This window comes from Microtus pennsylvanicus, chromosome 21 (genome assembly GCF_037038515.1).
Source record: "Microtus pennsylvanicus isolate mMicPen1 chromosome 21, mMicPen1.hap1, whole genome shotgun sequence".
In the NCBI taxonomy this organism is placed as follows: domain Eukaryota; kingdom Metazoa; phylum Chordata; class Mammalia; order Rodentia; family Cricetidae; genus Microtus; species Microtus pennsylvanicus.
In genome coordinates this window covers 31,404,714-31,416,937 of record NC_134599.1, presented here as the reverse complement: position 1 = coordinate 31,416,937, position 12,224 = coordinate 31,404,714, and the positions used below count along the sequence as shown (strand labels likewise).

Here is a 12,224-nt window from a genome sequence, read left to right as displayed (position 1 = left end):
CACATCAATCATGAATCAAGAAAAAGCCCATTGACATGCTCACAGGCCAGTATGACAGAGGCAATTCCTGATTGAATTTTCCTCTTCCCAGGTAAGTCTAGTTTGTGTCAAACTCACAAAAGCTGACTAGCAGAGACTCCCTTATCTTAATTATTATGATTTGTACAATTATCTTAATATCTAATATAAGCAACACACATTCTATTGTTTCATTATTTTCCAAGAGCAACTAATGGCTCTCAAACTTTTTGACCTTACATTTCAATTTACAGCTCTAAAAATTATTGACAATGCAAAGACCTTCTGCTTACGTGAGTTATATCTGTCAAAAACTTACCACGTTAGAAACTAACACTGAGAAGAATATGAGTATATTTTTCAAATTAATAAAAAGTATTATTTTTCAAGGTGGGGTGGCACACATCAATTCCAGCACTCAGGAATCTGAGGGAGAAGAATTACTTGAGTCTAAGGTCAGTCTAGGCTACAAAATGAATACTGTGCCAGCCAGGGCTAAATGCCATCCATACAGTCCCCCAAAGAAAAATAATATTGTTTGATATTTTTGCAAGTATATTCAATTTCTAACTTAAGAGACAAATATTTGGGGGCTGGAGAGATGGCTGAGAGGTTAAGAGCACTGGCTGTTCTTCCGGAGGTCCTGAGTTCAAGTCCCAGCAACCACATGGTGGCTCACAACCATCTGTACTGCGATCTGGCCTCCTCTGGCGTGCATACATCGAGGCAGAATGTTGTATACATAATAAATAAATAAATCTTTTTTAAAAAAAGAGACAAATAATCTCTCTCCTTCAGTGAAATATAACTGATATATAAAAGCATACATTATTGTATGTGATGGCTTGTTATGCACATTGGCAAACAACTGACAACTAGAGATTTGTGTAACAGGTACTCTTCATTTTCAAGTCAGTCAAATGCATCTAAACAGCTAGGCTTCATCTTCCAATGGTAATGTACCATGAAACTGCCAGTTTCGTTCATAATTCAAACAATCCTATGGCTATTTCTCTCAAGAAAACATCACACTTCAATAAGCAAAAGTAAACTTATCTGTACTCCCTGTTTCGTTATAAAACACTTTAAAAAAGAAAAAGAAAATAAAAGAGAGCATGGCATGGCAACACACATGCACTCGGGAGGCAGAGGCAGGAGGATCTCTATGAGTTCAAGACCAGCCTGGTCTACAGAGCTAGTTCCAGGACAGTCAGGGCTACAAAGGGAGACTCTGTCTCAAAAAAACAAAAACAAAGAGAAAAAAGGGGGAGGGCATGGTAGCTAAGATTTGTAATCCTAGCGGTTGGGAAGTGGAGGCAGGCAGATCTTCAGGCCTCACAGCAGGCAGCCTAGCCTCATCAATAAACATGAGGCCCCAGTGAGAGTCCCTGCCTCAGAAAACATGGAATAGCCCATAGAGAGGGTCACTGGCTAAGAACAACTGATCTCCATTCTTAGCAGCCACGGGGCTTCATGGCTGCCTCTGACTCCAGGCAAGAGGAGGGTTTGAACCACTTTTTTAGTCTCTGCCAACCCAATGTACACACGAAATAGTAAACAAGTAAATCTCTGCCATCATTCCACACATGCTAGATGCAACCCCTATCCCAAAATGCACACACAAAATAGTAAAAAAGTAAACAAATATTTTTCAAAAGGTAGACAACACCTGAAGAACAATGTCCACAGTTGACCTCTGGAACCCACATGAACACGCATACAAGTACGTACAGAATATAGGTGAAATATGATACATAATTTATGATATCATAATAGATAATGAATGTTCACTTATGAAAGCCAGGCTCGATGTTCTAAATCCCAGCACTTGGGGGGCATGAGCAATGGTGGAGCAACTCATTACAGCCCTGCAGGTGGACCCTGCAGCTCAGAGACCCTATCTGCTCCCTGCTTAACCTGGACTGCCCTGCTCTGGCACATAGCTGAGGTCAGTCTGGACTAGACAGTAGTTCTAGGGTGGCCTGAGCTATGCAAGGCTGTCTGTAAGAAGAAAGTTAGACACATCCTGACACCAGTGTCCTCACCCTCACAAACACCAGACACAACATAAAGGCTGCAGTAAGCCCGCCCACAGAGACCTCTCGCTGGCCTGACGCGTTTCATTTCTCCCAGCACGGTGGCTGAAAAATGCTCAAGGTGACTGTGCTTGACAGCAGTCTATAGAGGCACCCCCCCATCCAGTCCTCTGCCTTGTGGGCCATGTAGAAGTTTGGCATTGACTCTAAGCAAGTCGTTTACCACCCCAACGTCCTGAGCAGCCTGTCTCTCACACACCCAATCTTTAATTCCAATTCTAGTGACATTTAAATAAAATTCAATTCCAATTGCTCTCAATCTCAAATTCTATGTAAGGTCAATTGTAAATGAAAAGATTATCTTTTATGTATTTATTTATTTATCTTAATAAACTTTTATCTCCAAGAATAAAACTAAGGCTGGGCAGTGGTGGTGCACGCCTTTAATCCCAGGACCTGGGAGGCAAAAGCAGGTGAATCTCTGTAAATTTGAGGCCAGCCTGGTTCCAGGCCAGTCAGGGCTGTTACACAGAGAAACCCTGTCTCAAAAAAAAAACAAAAACAAAAGAATAAAAATTAAAGCAGACTCTGTGGAAGTTTCTAATTCTGAAGGGCCTTGTGTACAGCTCTCCCGAGGGGAGGAAAGACACCGAGACGCTGACCTGAGATCTTGCAGCCTAAGTTGGAGTCTAAACAGAACTATTTAGGCAAATTTTACATAAGGTGCAAGATTTTAACAGTTGTTCAAGAGACTCTCAGAACTGAATTAAGACAGACAACTCCTCATTTGGAGCCGCCACATGGCAGCCTTAGACAAAGACGCCTTCTACAGATGGTGGTTTAGCCATTCTTCTGCATGGCGACAGCGACGGGGATGGCGTCGTCTGGATTCTGGTGTGCTAACCTGACAACTGTTCCAAAGAGTCTCAGGCTACCTGTGAGGCAGAGACTGAACACCTGGCCTTCAAAACTTACCCTACTACTACCGTCACCAAATTTAGGTTTGAAATAGCTTCTCTGGCCCCTTTAAGAAAGCAATATGGCTCAGAAGATAAAGAAAGGCATTTGCCACTAGCTAAAGGGAACAGCCTGAGCTTGATCCCGGCCTCAGTTCGATGCGCAGGACCTATATGGAAAAATAAGCTACCGACTTTCACAAGTCACCTCCATACATATACTGTGGCATGCACATGCCCACAGGCCCAGACACAAATCAATAAATAAGTGTAAAGAATAGTTTAAATAATAATAGCTATAATAAAAACCCATAGCTGAGCAAGCAAGTGGTGGTCATGGCAGTAATCCCAGCACTAGGGAAGCCGAGATCAGGACTGACAGGAGTTCCAGGCCAGCCCGCTCTACAGAGTAAAACTTTCTTGAAGCAAACAAAGTTCAATAATTATTTTTTAAAATAATAAAAATAAAAAGCACAGTTGGACTGAAGATACACAGGACCCTGGATCCAGCCCCAGAACTGGGGGTGGGGAGATGAGGGGATGACACCACCACCACCAATGACACTGAGTACGACGCCCAGCACAGCCAGAGCTAAACATGAGGAAGACGGGCCCATAAACTAGGGCAAAGTCCACTAGCACGGATATATAGATGTCTCCATGACTGTTCATGCTTTGCCACAAGAGACGCCTGGAGAACAAATATGCAGATCCAAAACCTGTTACTAGAGGACACACTGGGACCAACAACACCAGCATCTAAGGCAAGTTTTGTAAGGCACACTGAAGCCTAATTTTAAAGGCTGTGGTCCAGATCTTAGGGCTGTAGAGATGGAAAGAATTAGCTCTTTTTAATTATGACTAGCTGTGCCACAGGCCGGGAAGAGATGGAATCGTTACATGTACCAGTGCTGTAATTAACAGCTGTTGAAAGGCTCGGCTTAGTGCATCGGAGATGTGGGGATGCTCAGGCCAGACACAACCATAAACCAGGGGAAGAGGGCTATTTCCTGCTTTCTACATGCAGCTAGCATTGTAACATTATCTTTTGGAATAATAATCCAGCTTACACGCTTAAATAGCTTTAATTTTAGATCTACCCAACTGACTTGAATCTATAGAAGAATTCTATGAGGCTGACATTCAGAAAGCCTACCTACTCAACAGGTGACTTCAGAGCTCTCATTGTGCCTGATGTTTTTCTGGCGCTAGCTGTGCATGAGTCATTAGTGAAGCTGAATATCTGCAGTTCGGAGTCAGACAATATCTAAACGTGCAATTTAAGAAGTGGGAGATTTAGGCAAGATCGTAATTGTTTTTGTGCTTTTGGCCCCCTCATCAGTAAACAGGGATAATAACAGATCTACTTAGAGAGTCACTGTGAGGATTAAATACTTGAAAAGCAGCCCTAGCATAAAAAGCCCAATAGCTGTTAGAACACGAAGCACATATAAGCCCAGGCCATTTGTAAAACTGATTACTGCCACAGAGCAGAAAGAGGGATACACTTAGAAATGAGGCAAGTAGCAATGAGCACATCAGCCCCTCCAACTGTAACTGTGTTGCCTTCCTCAAACTTAGAACATTTCTGTCTTTTAGAGACGAATGAAGGACTGCTCATGAATCACAGGATGATCACTGAAAGAGCATGCAGTATTTACTACATGTATGAAAACCTTCAAATGCACACATAAAATGGCTTAATGCAGCAAGATAAACAATACTGTTGGCATGACAATAAATCGTTGTGCTTTATGTGCACCGTAAAATCTTTTATTAAAGTCCCAAGCCACAGCAGATGAGTGAAGGGTACTGCCTCTGCCCTGCTCCTGCACCCCTGAAAATGCACCGGATGGATGCTCACTGCTCATGCTCCATGCCAGTCTGCTCAGAACAAGCCCAGGTCTCACTGTCTCTCTCATTTCTGCTGGAGTGAGAGGGAACAAAGCGTTGCTTCTGAGCCACACACGGAGGCTTACAGCAAGTGAGCACTAAAGTTCACCTCCTCGAGGGCTCGAGAACACCTCAGTCAGGCTTTCCCCAAGTTCCATTCAGTAGGGAGGAAATTCTGGGCACTTGATGGTGTCTCTGAGAACAAAAAGTCAGTATTCACCAAATTGCCCCTATAGCTGCCAAAGAACAATGGGGCTTCGGCAATTTTCTCCTTTTAAAGCAGAGGCAGATAGGGCAGGGCTTCAACACCGGAAAATGTCAAGACCACTTTCCCGAGCCCTTGTTCTAAATCAGCATGTGGGCTGCTCAGCTAGGCTCTGTGTCTTGCTAGCGACTGCTTCAACCGCCTTCAAGCATTTGCAAATGGGAGCCATAGAGGAGAAAGCAAGACTTCACTCTCCTTTCTCTCAACCCAGAAAACACACAGGAAAAGGCATAAATGTCTCTTCGACATAATTCAAAGCATCGTCACTAGGTAAAGCCATTGCATAAGTGTCTTGATAATTATATTAAAATACACTCTCTCAGGCCTTATGGAAGATGAAAAACACCATTTTTCCATTCCAAGCAATCTGTTAAAGAAAACCAACATTACTTGTAAACAGATTCCAAGCTATCAGAAGGGTAAATTAAAAATACGCTGTGTGTTTTGGATATATTCTTTAAACCATTTGTCAGATCTAACAAGAATCTATGACCACAACTTCTTGAGCTCAAATGAATCTTTATATCCTAGCTTCTTCCAGCTAAATAATCATAGCCTATGACTTTTTAGTTATGTACATCTTTAAGAAAATGTCAGTTGGGTACAGTGATGCATACCTATAATCCCTACTACCTGAAGGGTCAATGCAGGAAGATCAGGAGTTGAAGGCCAGCCTCAGCTACCTGGCAATTTAAGACCAGTTTGGGCTATAAGAGATCTTATCTCAAAAAAAAATATGCACAGGTAAAAAATAATGTATGACAATTTCATAACAAAAACCATTATTATATAGAATAAAGAAATACTAATAAAATCCGAAATAAAATAATCTCACAATTATTCGCGTCCTCCAGATTATAAAGCAAGGACTGGATCCCACCAGTGCCCAGGACAAAGGTCATGAGCCCAGTTCAGTTGCAGAGCACTTGCCTAGCACAAGTGAGGCTTCAATTTCTAACAAAAACGCGTCAGTTAGAGTTTTAAACCAAGCAAATGCACAGAGCTGATGCCAGCATTGGGTTTTCATCCCAGCGATACTCACAAGAAAATAAAAAGCCATACATCCTACGAGGGCTAGAGTCGTGTGTCTGCAAACCAAACCCTGTTCTTGTGTTCTGGCCTTATATTCTCATTGTATCATTTGCAGGGATCTGAAGAAGCACTTCCCAAAGGGTATCTGCTAGACATTGCTGTGTGTGATGCTAACACACTCAGATAAACTGTTAGTGATGAGGCAACGAGAAGACGCCTCGTCACTGTGGAACCTGCCAGAACCTCTGTATGTTAATGCACACCATAAATTCCAAGATCATACCCATGAAGTCTGCAGGATGCCAAGCTGAGCAAGATCTTGAAGAGAGTTTTTGAAGGGCTTTCAAGAAGGCTTTGGTCTGGGCTTTGGTCACAGTGTTTCTGGGCACTTAGGGAAGTTAGGGAAACTTCTAAAGGTCTCACCTGATATGCGTTGCAGGAAGAGATTCATACTGGCGGGACAGAAAGAGCTCCCTATGTTTCAACTGATGCTTCTGCTTCTCAGTCAAGTCAGCCTCAACCGTCATCTCCGTTTCTTCCTCTGTTTCTTCTACACAAACAAAATCCAAAGAATCCATTGTTACAACCCATGCTGCCTCTTGGGCTATTAAAATAGAGTGAACTGGCAGGTCAAATTCGTATTCCATCTGATAATTTCTTCACAGTAATCACTTCTGAACGTCACATTAAACTTTTCATTGCAATCCCAACCCTAAAACCAAGCTCTCAAGGCCGCCAAGAAAGAAGAAAAAAAACATTGTGAAAATGGCAGAACCGGACATGGTGGCATACACCTGGGATCCCAGCACTTTGGAGGCTGAGGCAGGAGGATGACTAATTCAAACCCCACAGTGAGACCTGTCTTAAAACAAATAATAAGCAAGCGAGTGAGCTAGTGAGCCAACAGTGGCTGGATGGACGGCTCAGTGGTCGAGAGCACTTGCTGCACGATCAAAGACCACGGTTAGGATTCCAGAACCCGCATAACAAGCCAGTGTCCTTACAAACACTTGTAGCCCCGCTTCGGAGAATGAAGATAGGGGGCTGCTGGGGTTTTCCTTAAAGGACCAGACAGAGAATAATGGAAGAGGACACCCAAGAACCGTCAGACACACCTGAAAACACACATGTGTGCACACAGATACACACAAAGGCATTTCTTCCAAATAATAAGTAACATTAAAAGTGCAGCGAAGAGCTCAGCTGTGAACGGCAGTAGCATAGCCTGAAATCTCAACACTCAGGAGACGGGGAGTTCTGAGCTAGCGAGGGCAACAGAGTCAGGGCCGATCTCAAAACAAAGTGCCGAACAAAGAAAGCCCTGGGATTGGTACCGGGACTGCACAGGCCCCACATGGAGGTGTACACCGAAACCCCAGCACTCAGAGATGAAAGCATACAGATCAGAGAGGGCATCACAGGCTCTAAGGAAACTGTCTCAAAAAAACAAAACCAGTATTGGAGGGCCTCATCCCTACCCCTGTGTGTACAGGAATCAGACCTATAATACTTACACCCTTTTTTGTCTTGTATGAATACTATAAACCAAATCACGTTTGCAGGGGGGAAACACACTTGTAATACCAGAGACTGATGCAGGAGGCTGGAGTTCACGTTTAGACTCTATTTCCATAACAAAAGCAAAAACCTATGAAGACCAACATCACGGAGGGAAAAAAAGAAAAAAAAGGAAGCTAGCCATCTTTTCTGTCTTTCCTCTCTGCAGCAGGAAGGAGGTTGCCACTGGAAACCTGTCCCTTCCATCGAGGAGCGAACCTCCAGCACCTCCACACACTTCATTTGTTTAAAAGTGACAACACAAGAAGCTGGACTAGAAGCTACTGGTTCCTGCTGAGCTTGTGTTAAGATGGTGGTGCAATGTCTCCCAAGAGGAGAGCAAATGATCAACACTAGAATTGTAGTCAGTTCTCCAGTGCACGAGCAAAGAGGTCTTCCCATCCACTCAATCAGCGTTTGTTAGGAGTAAGGCAGGTGCTATTCCAGGAGCTACTCAGTGAGACTGAGAAATGACTCCTGGCCGTGGCCACCGAGAAGCAAGGCTGGCAGCAAAAATGAAGCAACAAGGTTCTACGTGGTGTCTTGTTCTGATTTTGGGGCACACTAGCCGAGTAACAAGCTGGCCTCACACTCGCCACCTCCGGTGTTTTTCTACTGCTGGGACAGCACTGAGCAAAGGCAGCTCAGGGGAGGAAAGGGCTTATTGTACCACACTTCGAGGTGACAGTGCATCAGAAGGCCAGTCAGGGCGGGAAGCTGGAGACAGAAGCTGAAGCAGAAGAAACTGAAGGGTGCTCCTTATGGCTTGCTCCTTATGGCTTGCTCAGCCTGCTTTCCTTTTGGTTTTTGTTTGTTTGTGTTTTTTGTTTTTGTTTTCTTGAGACAGGGTTTCTCTGTAGCTTTGGAGCCTGTCCCGGAACTAGCTCTTGTAGACCAGGCTAACCTCAAACACACAGAGATCCGCCTGTGTCTGCCTCCTCCCAAGTGCTGAGATTAAAGGTGTGCGCCACTGCCCAACAGCCTGCTTTCTTATACAACTTTCTTTTATAACCCCAACCATCTGCCCAGCAGTGGCATCCCCTACAAGGGTTGTTCCCTCCCAAATCAATCATAATTAAGAAAATGCCTGACAGACTTGCCCAAAGGCCAGTCTTATGTCTTTAGCTTGTGTCAAGTCGACAAAATACTAGCCAGCACACTAACCATCCTCTGGCCTTCCTCTCCTGAGACCTGAGATTATGGTGTGTGTCTACCACACCTGGCTACATGATCTTTTTTCAACATTACATTTAACATCTTTAAAGAGAAAAGGGACAGCAATATCATTTACAGACAAAATTCTGATTAATTTGAGCTACACAACTTTTAAAAACTATAATGCCTCTGGAGGCTCCCTGGTCCCTTGCAGCCTCACCTGGATCAGACTGTGTGGCTATGGGAAATAGCAGGAGTGCAGCGACTCAGAGGGAGGCTGCAGGAAAGAGGAAGAGGGCTGGCTGCTCTTCACGCAGGAAGCACAACTCTCGAGTGACCTGGAACATCTGGCTTCACACTGAACCCTTTATCATGAGACCAGAGGAGCCATACAGACAGCAGCAAATCTAACTGTCACAATTCTTATTTCAGGGCCCGGGACCATAGAAGGCATTGTATCAAACAAAATTCCCACAACTCTTTTTCAATTGCAAGAGGGCCTGTCATCTTCCCTAATTTCAGATTTTAAAAATCCGAATTGAAAACAAGCCTGGAAAACTGACTGGTTCTCAAAGCCTCGCCTAGGAGCAGGCAGGTTGGCTCAGCAGATAAAGGCATACATCACAAAGCCTGACGACCTGAGTTCCAATCCCTGGGCCCCATGTAGTGGGAGGAGAAGAGCGACTCCTCCAAGTTGTCCTCTGACATCCATATACATGCAGATGTGGTCATGGGAACACACAATCTCACACACACACACACACACACAGTATCAGAGGAATAAAAGAAAGTGGAGTCCCGCCACGCTCAAACCAAGCTCCCTGAATGTTCTTTCTGAAGCCGTACACAGGAGAAGCACAGCCCTAAAGGAGCCATCCCCGTCTCACCAGGGGAGATGGATAAAGTTGTTGCTGCATTGGCACTATCAGCACAGCAAACACCACATACAGAATTATGCTCTTTGCCTAACTGGAGTTTGATAAACTGTTGCTCCAGAAGATATGGCTGACTGAACTCTAACGGTGCCCTGCAGAGCAAAAAGCACCAATACATATCACAGCAACAACAGCAAACCTCACCCTTTTTTGTTGTTTTGGTTTGGGCATTTTTGGTTCTGTTTTTTTAGACAGGGTCTCGCTGTGTAGCTTTGGCTGTCCTGGAACTCGCTTTGTAACCCAGGCTGGCCTCAAACTCACAGAGATCCACCTGCTTCTGCCTCCTGAGTACTGACTGGGATTAAAGGTGTGCGCCACCACACTCGGCTTGTTTCCTCCCTCCCTCCCTCTCTCCCTCTCTCCTTCCCTCTCTTTCTCCCTCCCTCCTTCCCTCTCTTTCTCCCTCTCTCCCTCTCTCCCTCTCTCCCTCTCTCCCTCCCTCCCTCCCTCCCTCCCTTCCTTCCTGTACCTGAAGAACTAGAAAGATGGTTCAGTAGTTAAGAGCACTGCCTGCTCTTCCAGAAGACCCAGATTTGATCCTCAGCACCCATATGATGTTTCAAAGCCATCTGTAATGTCAGTTCCAGGAGATCTAATGTAATGCCCTCTTCTGGCCTCCACGGGCACCAAGCAAGTCCAGGCATACATGAGCAAAACACTCATACACATAAAATAATTTTAATAAAAAATAAGGCATGTGTGTAAGAGTATGGGAGTGTATGCCACAGGGAGCGCGCGGAGGTCGGAAGGCAACTCTAGAGAGCCGGTTTTCTCCTTTCACCGTGGGATCTGGGGAACAAGCTCAGGTCATCCGCCTGCTTGTGTGGCAAGTATTTTCCCCATTGAGCAATCTTGACAGTCTTAAATTTTATTTTTTTATACAACTAATGGTACTGGTTGAAAAGTTCTAAGAGCTATAAAGTACAGTGTAACCACAGAAGCATGGAAGCATACCCTGCAATCCCAACACAACAAACAGGAGGAAGGTCATGCAAGTTCACTACCCAATGAGTTTGAGGCTAGCCGGGGGTACATGGTAAGACCCTGTCTCAAAACCACAAAGAAACAGCAATGATAATAATACATTTAACAAATGTCAGCACTTGTACCCTAAAAACAACACTGCCAAAGACCAAATCAACTAAGAAACAACCCACGCTCACTGTTTGGAAGAGCTAAAATGGCTTGAAAAGGCAGTAAATTCTCAGGTTGATCTACCCCATTCCTAACAGAATTCCAACTGCCTTTTTCATTAAAATTAATACAGATCTGATTAATCATACAGGCATTTATAGACCTAGAGTAGCTAAAATAATCTTGAGTAAGAATGAACTTAAGGTACATCTCAACCCTCCAGCCATATGGACTGTGGGACAGGCATTGGTGCGGACACATGGGAGAGCAGGGGACAGCAACAGCGGAGACCCTGAACATACAATCCACTGATTTCATGCAAGGCAACTCCCACATCTCAAACTACACACTAAAATGAAAAACAAGGGCTGGAGAGATGGCTCAGTGGTTAAGAGCACTGCCTGCTCTTCCAAAGGTCCTGAGTTCAATTCCCAGCAACCACATGGTGGCTCACAACCATCTGGTGCCCTCTTCTGGCCTGCAGACATACACACAGACAGAATATTGTATGCATAATAAATAAATAAATATTTAAAAAATAAAATAAAATGAAATGAAATGAAAAACAAAACACACACACACAAAGGCTAACCGTAAGAGCTAAGATTCAAAATAAAACAGGTATCCCCATGACCTTTTAGACCAGGAAGTGGTATCTTATAGTTACTATATGCAAAAGCATAAACAAGAAAAACAAGTAGATAAATTGGACCTCATATTAAAGTTGTGTGCTAAATGTATAATAAAGAAAGAAAGGAAAGAAGGAAGAGGGAAGGAAGAGAAACTGGAACCACAAGCAGGCATATGCCTGCAGCTTTCCAGAAAGCTGTCCAGCCCGGTCCATGAGCACCAGCTTCCAGGAGACCCCGTCTCAAAAAAGATAGAGTGTGATTTCGATGGTTTGAAAAAGGATGACCCTCACAGGCTCACATATTTGAATGCTTAGGGAGTGGCCTTGTTGAATGCACTCGCAGGTACTCCTGGAAATCAGAGGCATCAGGTCCCCCTGGAGCTGAATTACAGGTGCTTACGAATTGCCCAACGTGGGTCCTCTACAAGAGCAGTATGTGTTCTTAACCTCCCTCAGAGCCATCTCTCCAGCCCCCAATTTTTGGCTTGTTTGTTTGTTTTTCCAGACAGGGTTTCTCTCTGTAGCCATGGTTAGTTACCCTAGAACTCACTCTGTAGACCAGGCTGGCCTCAAACTCAGAGATTTTTCTGCCTCTGCCACCCAAGTGCTGGG

The 12,224-nt window shown here is 44.3% G+C and overlaps 1 protein-coding gene across 6 annotated transcripts in view; it reads right to left on the bottom strand.

Moving 5' to 3' along the window:
- The window catches only part of Mta3 (metastasis associated 1 family member 3), a 121,848-nt gene that overhangs the window by 85,839 nt on the left and 23,785 nt on the right, over nt 1-12,224 (bottom strand). For all 6 annotated transcript variants that reach the window (XM_075955655.1, XM_075955652.1, XM_075955649.1 and 3 more), the window contains exon 4: nt 6,624-6,750. In XM_075955655.1, the coding sequence (XP_075811770.1) occupies nt 6,624-6,750 (127 nt within the window). The remainder of the gene's footprint in view (nt 1-6,623; nt 6,751-12,224) is intronic.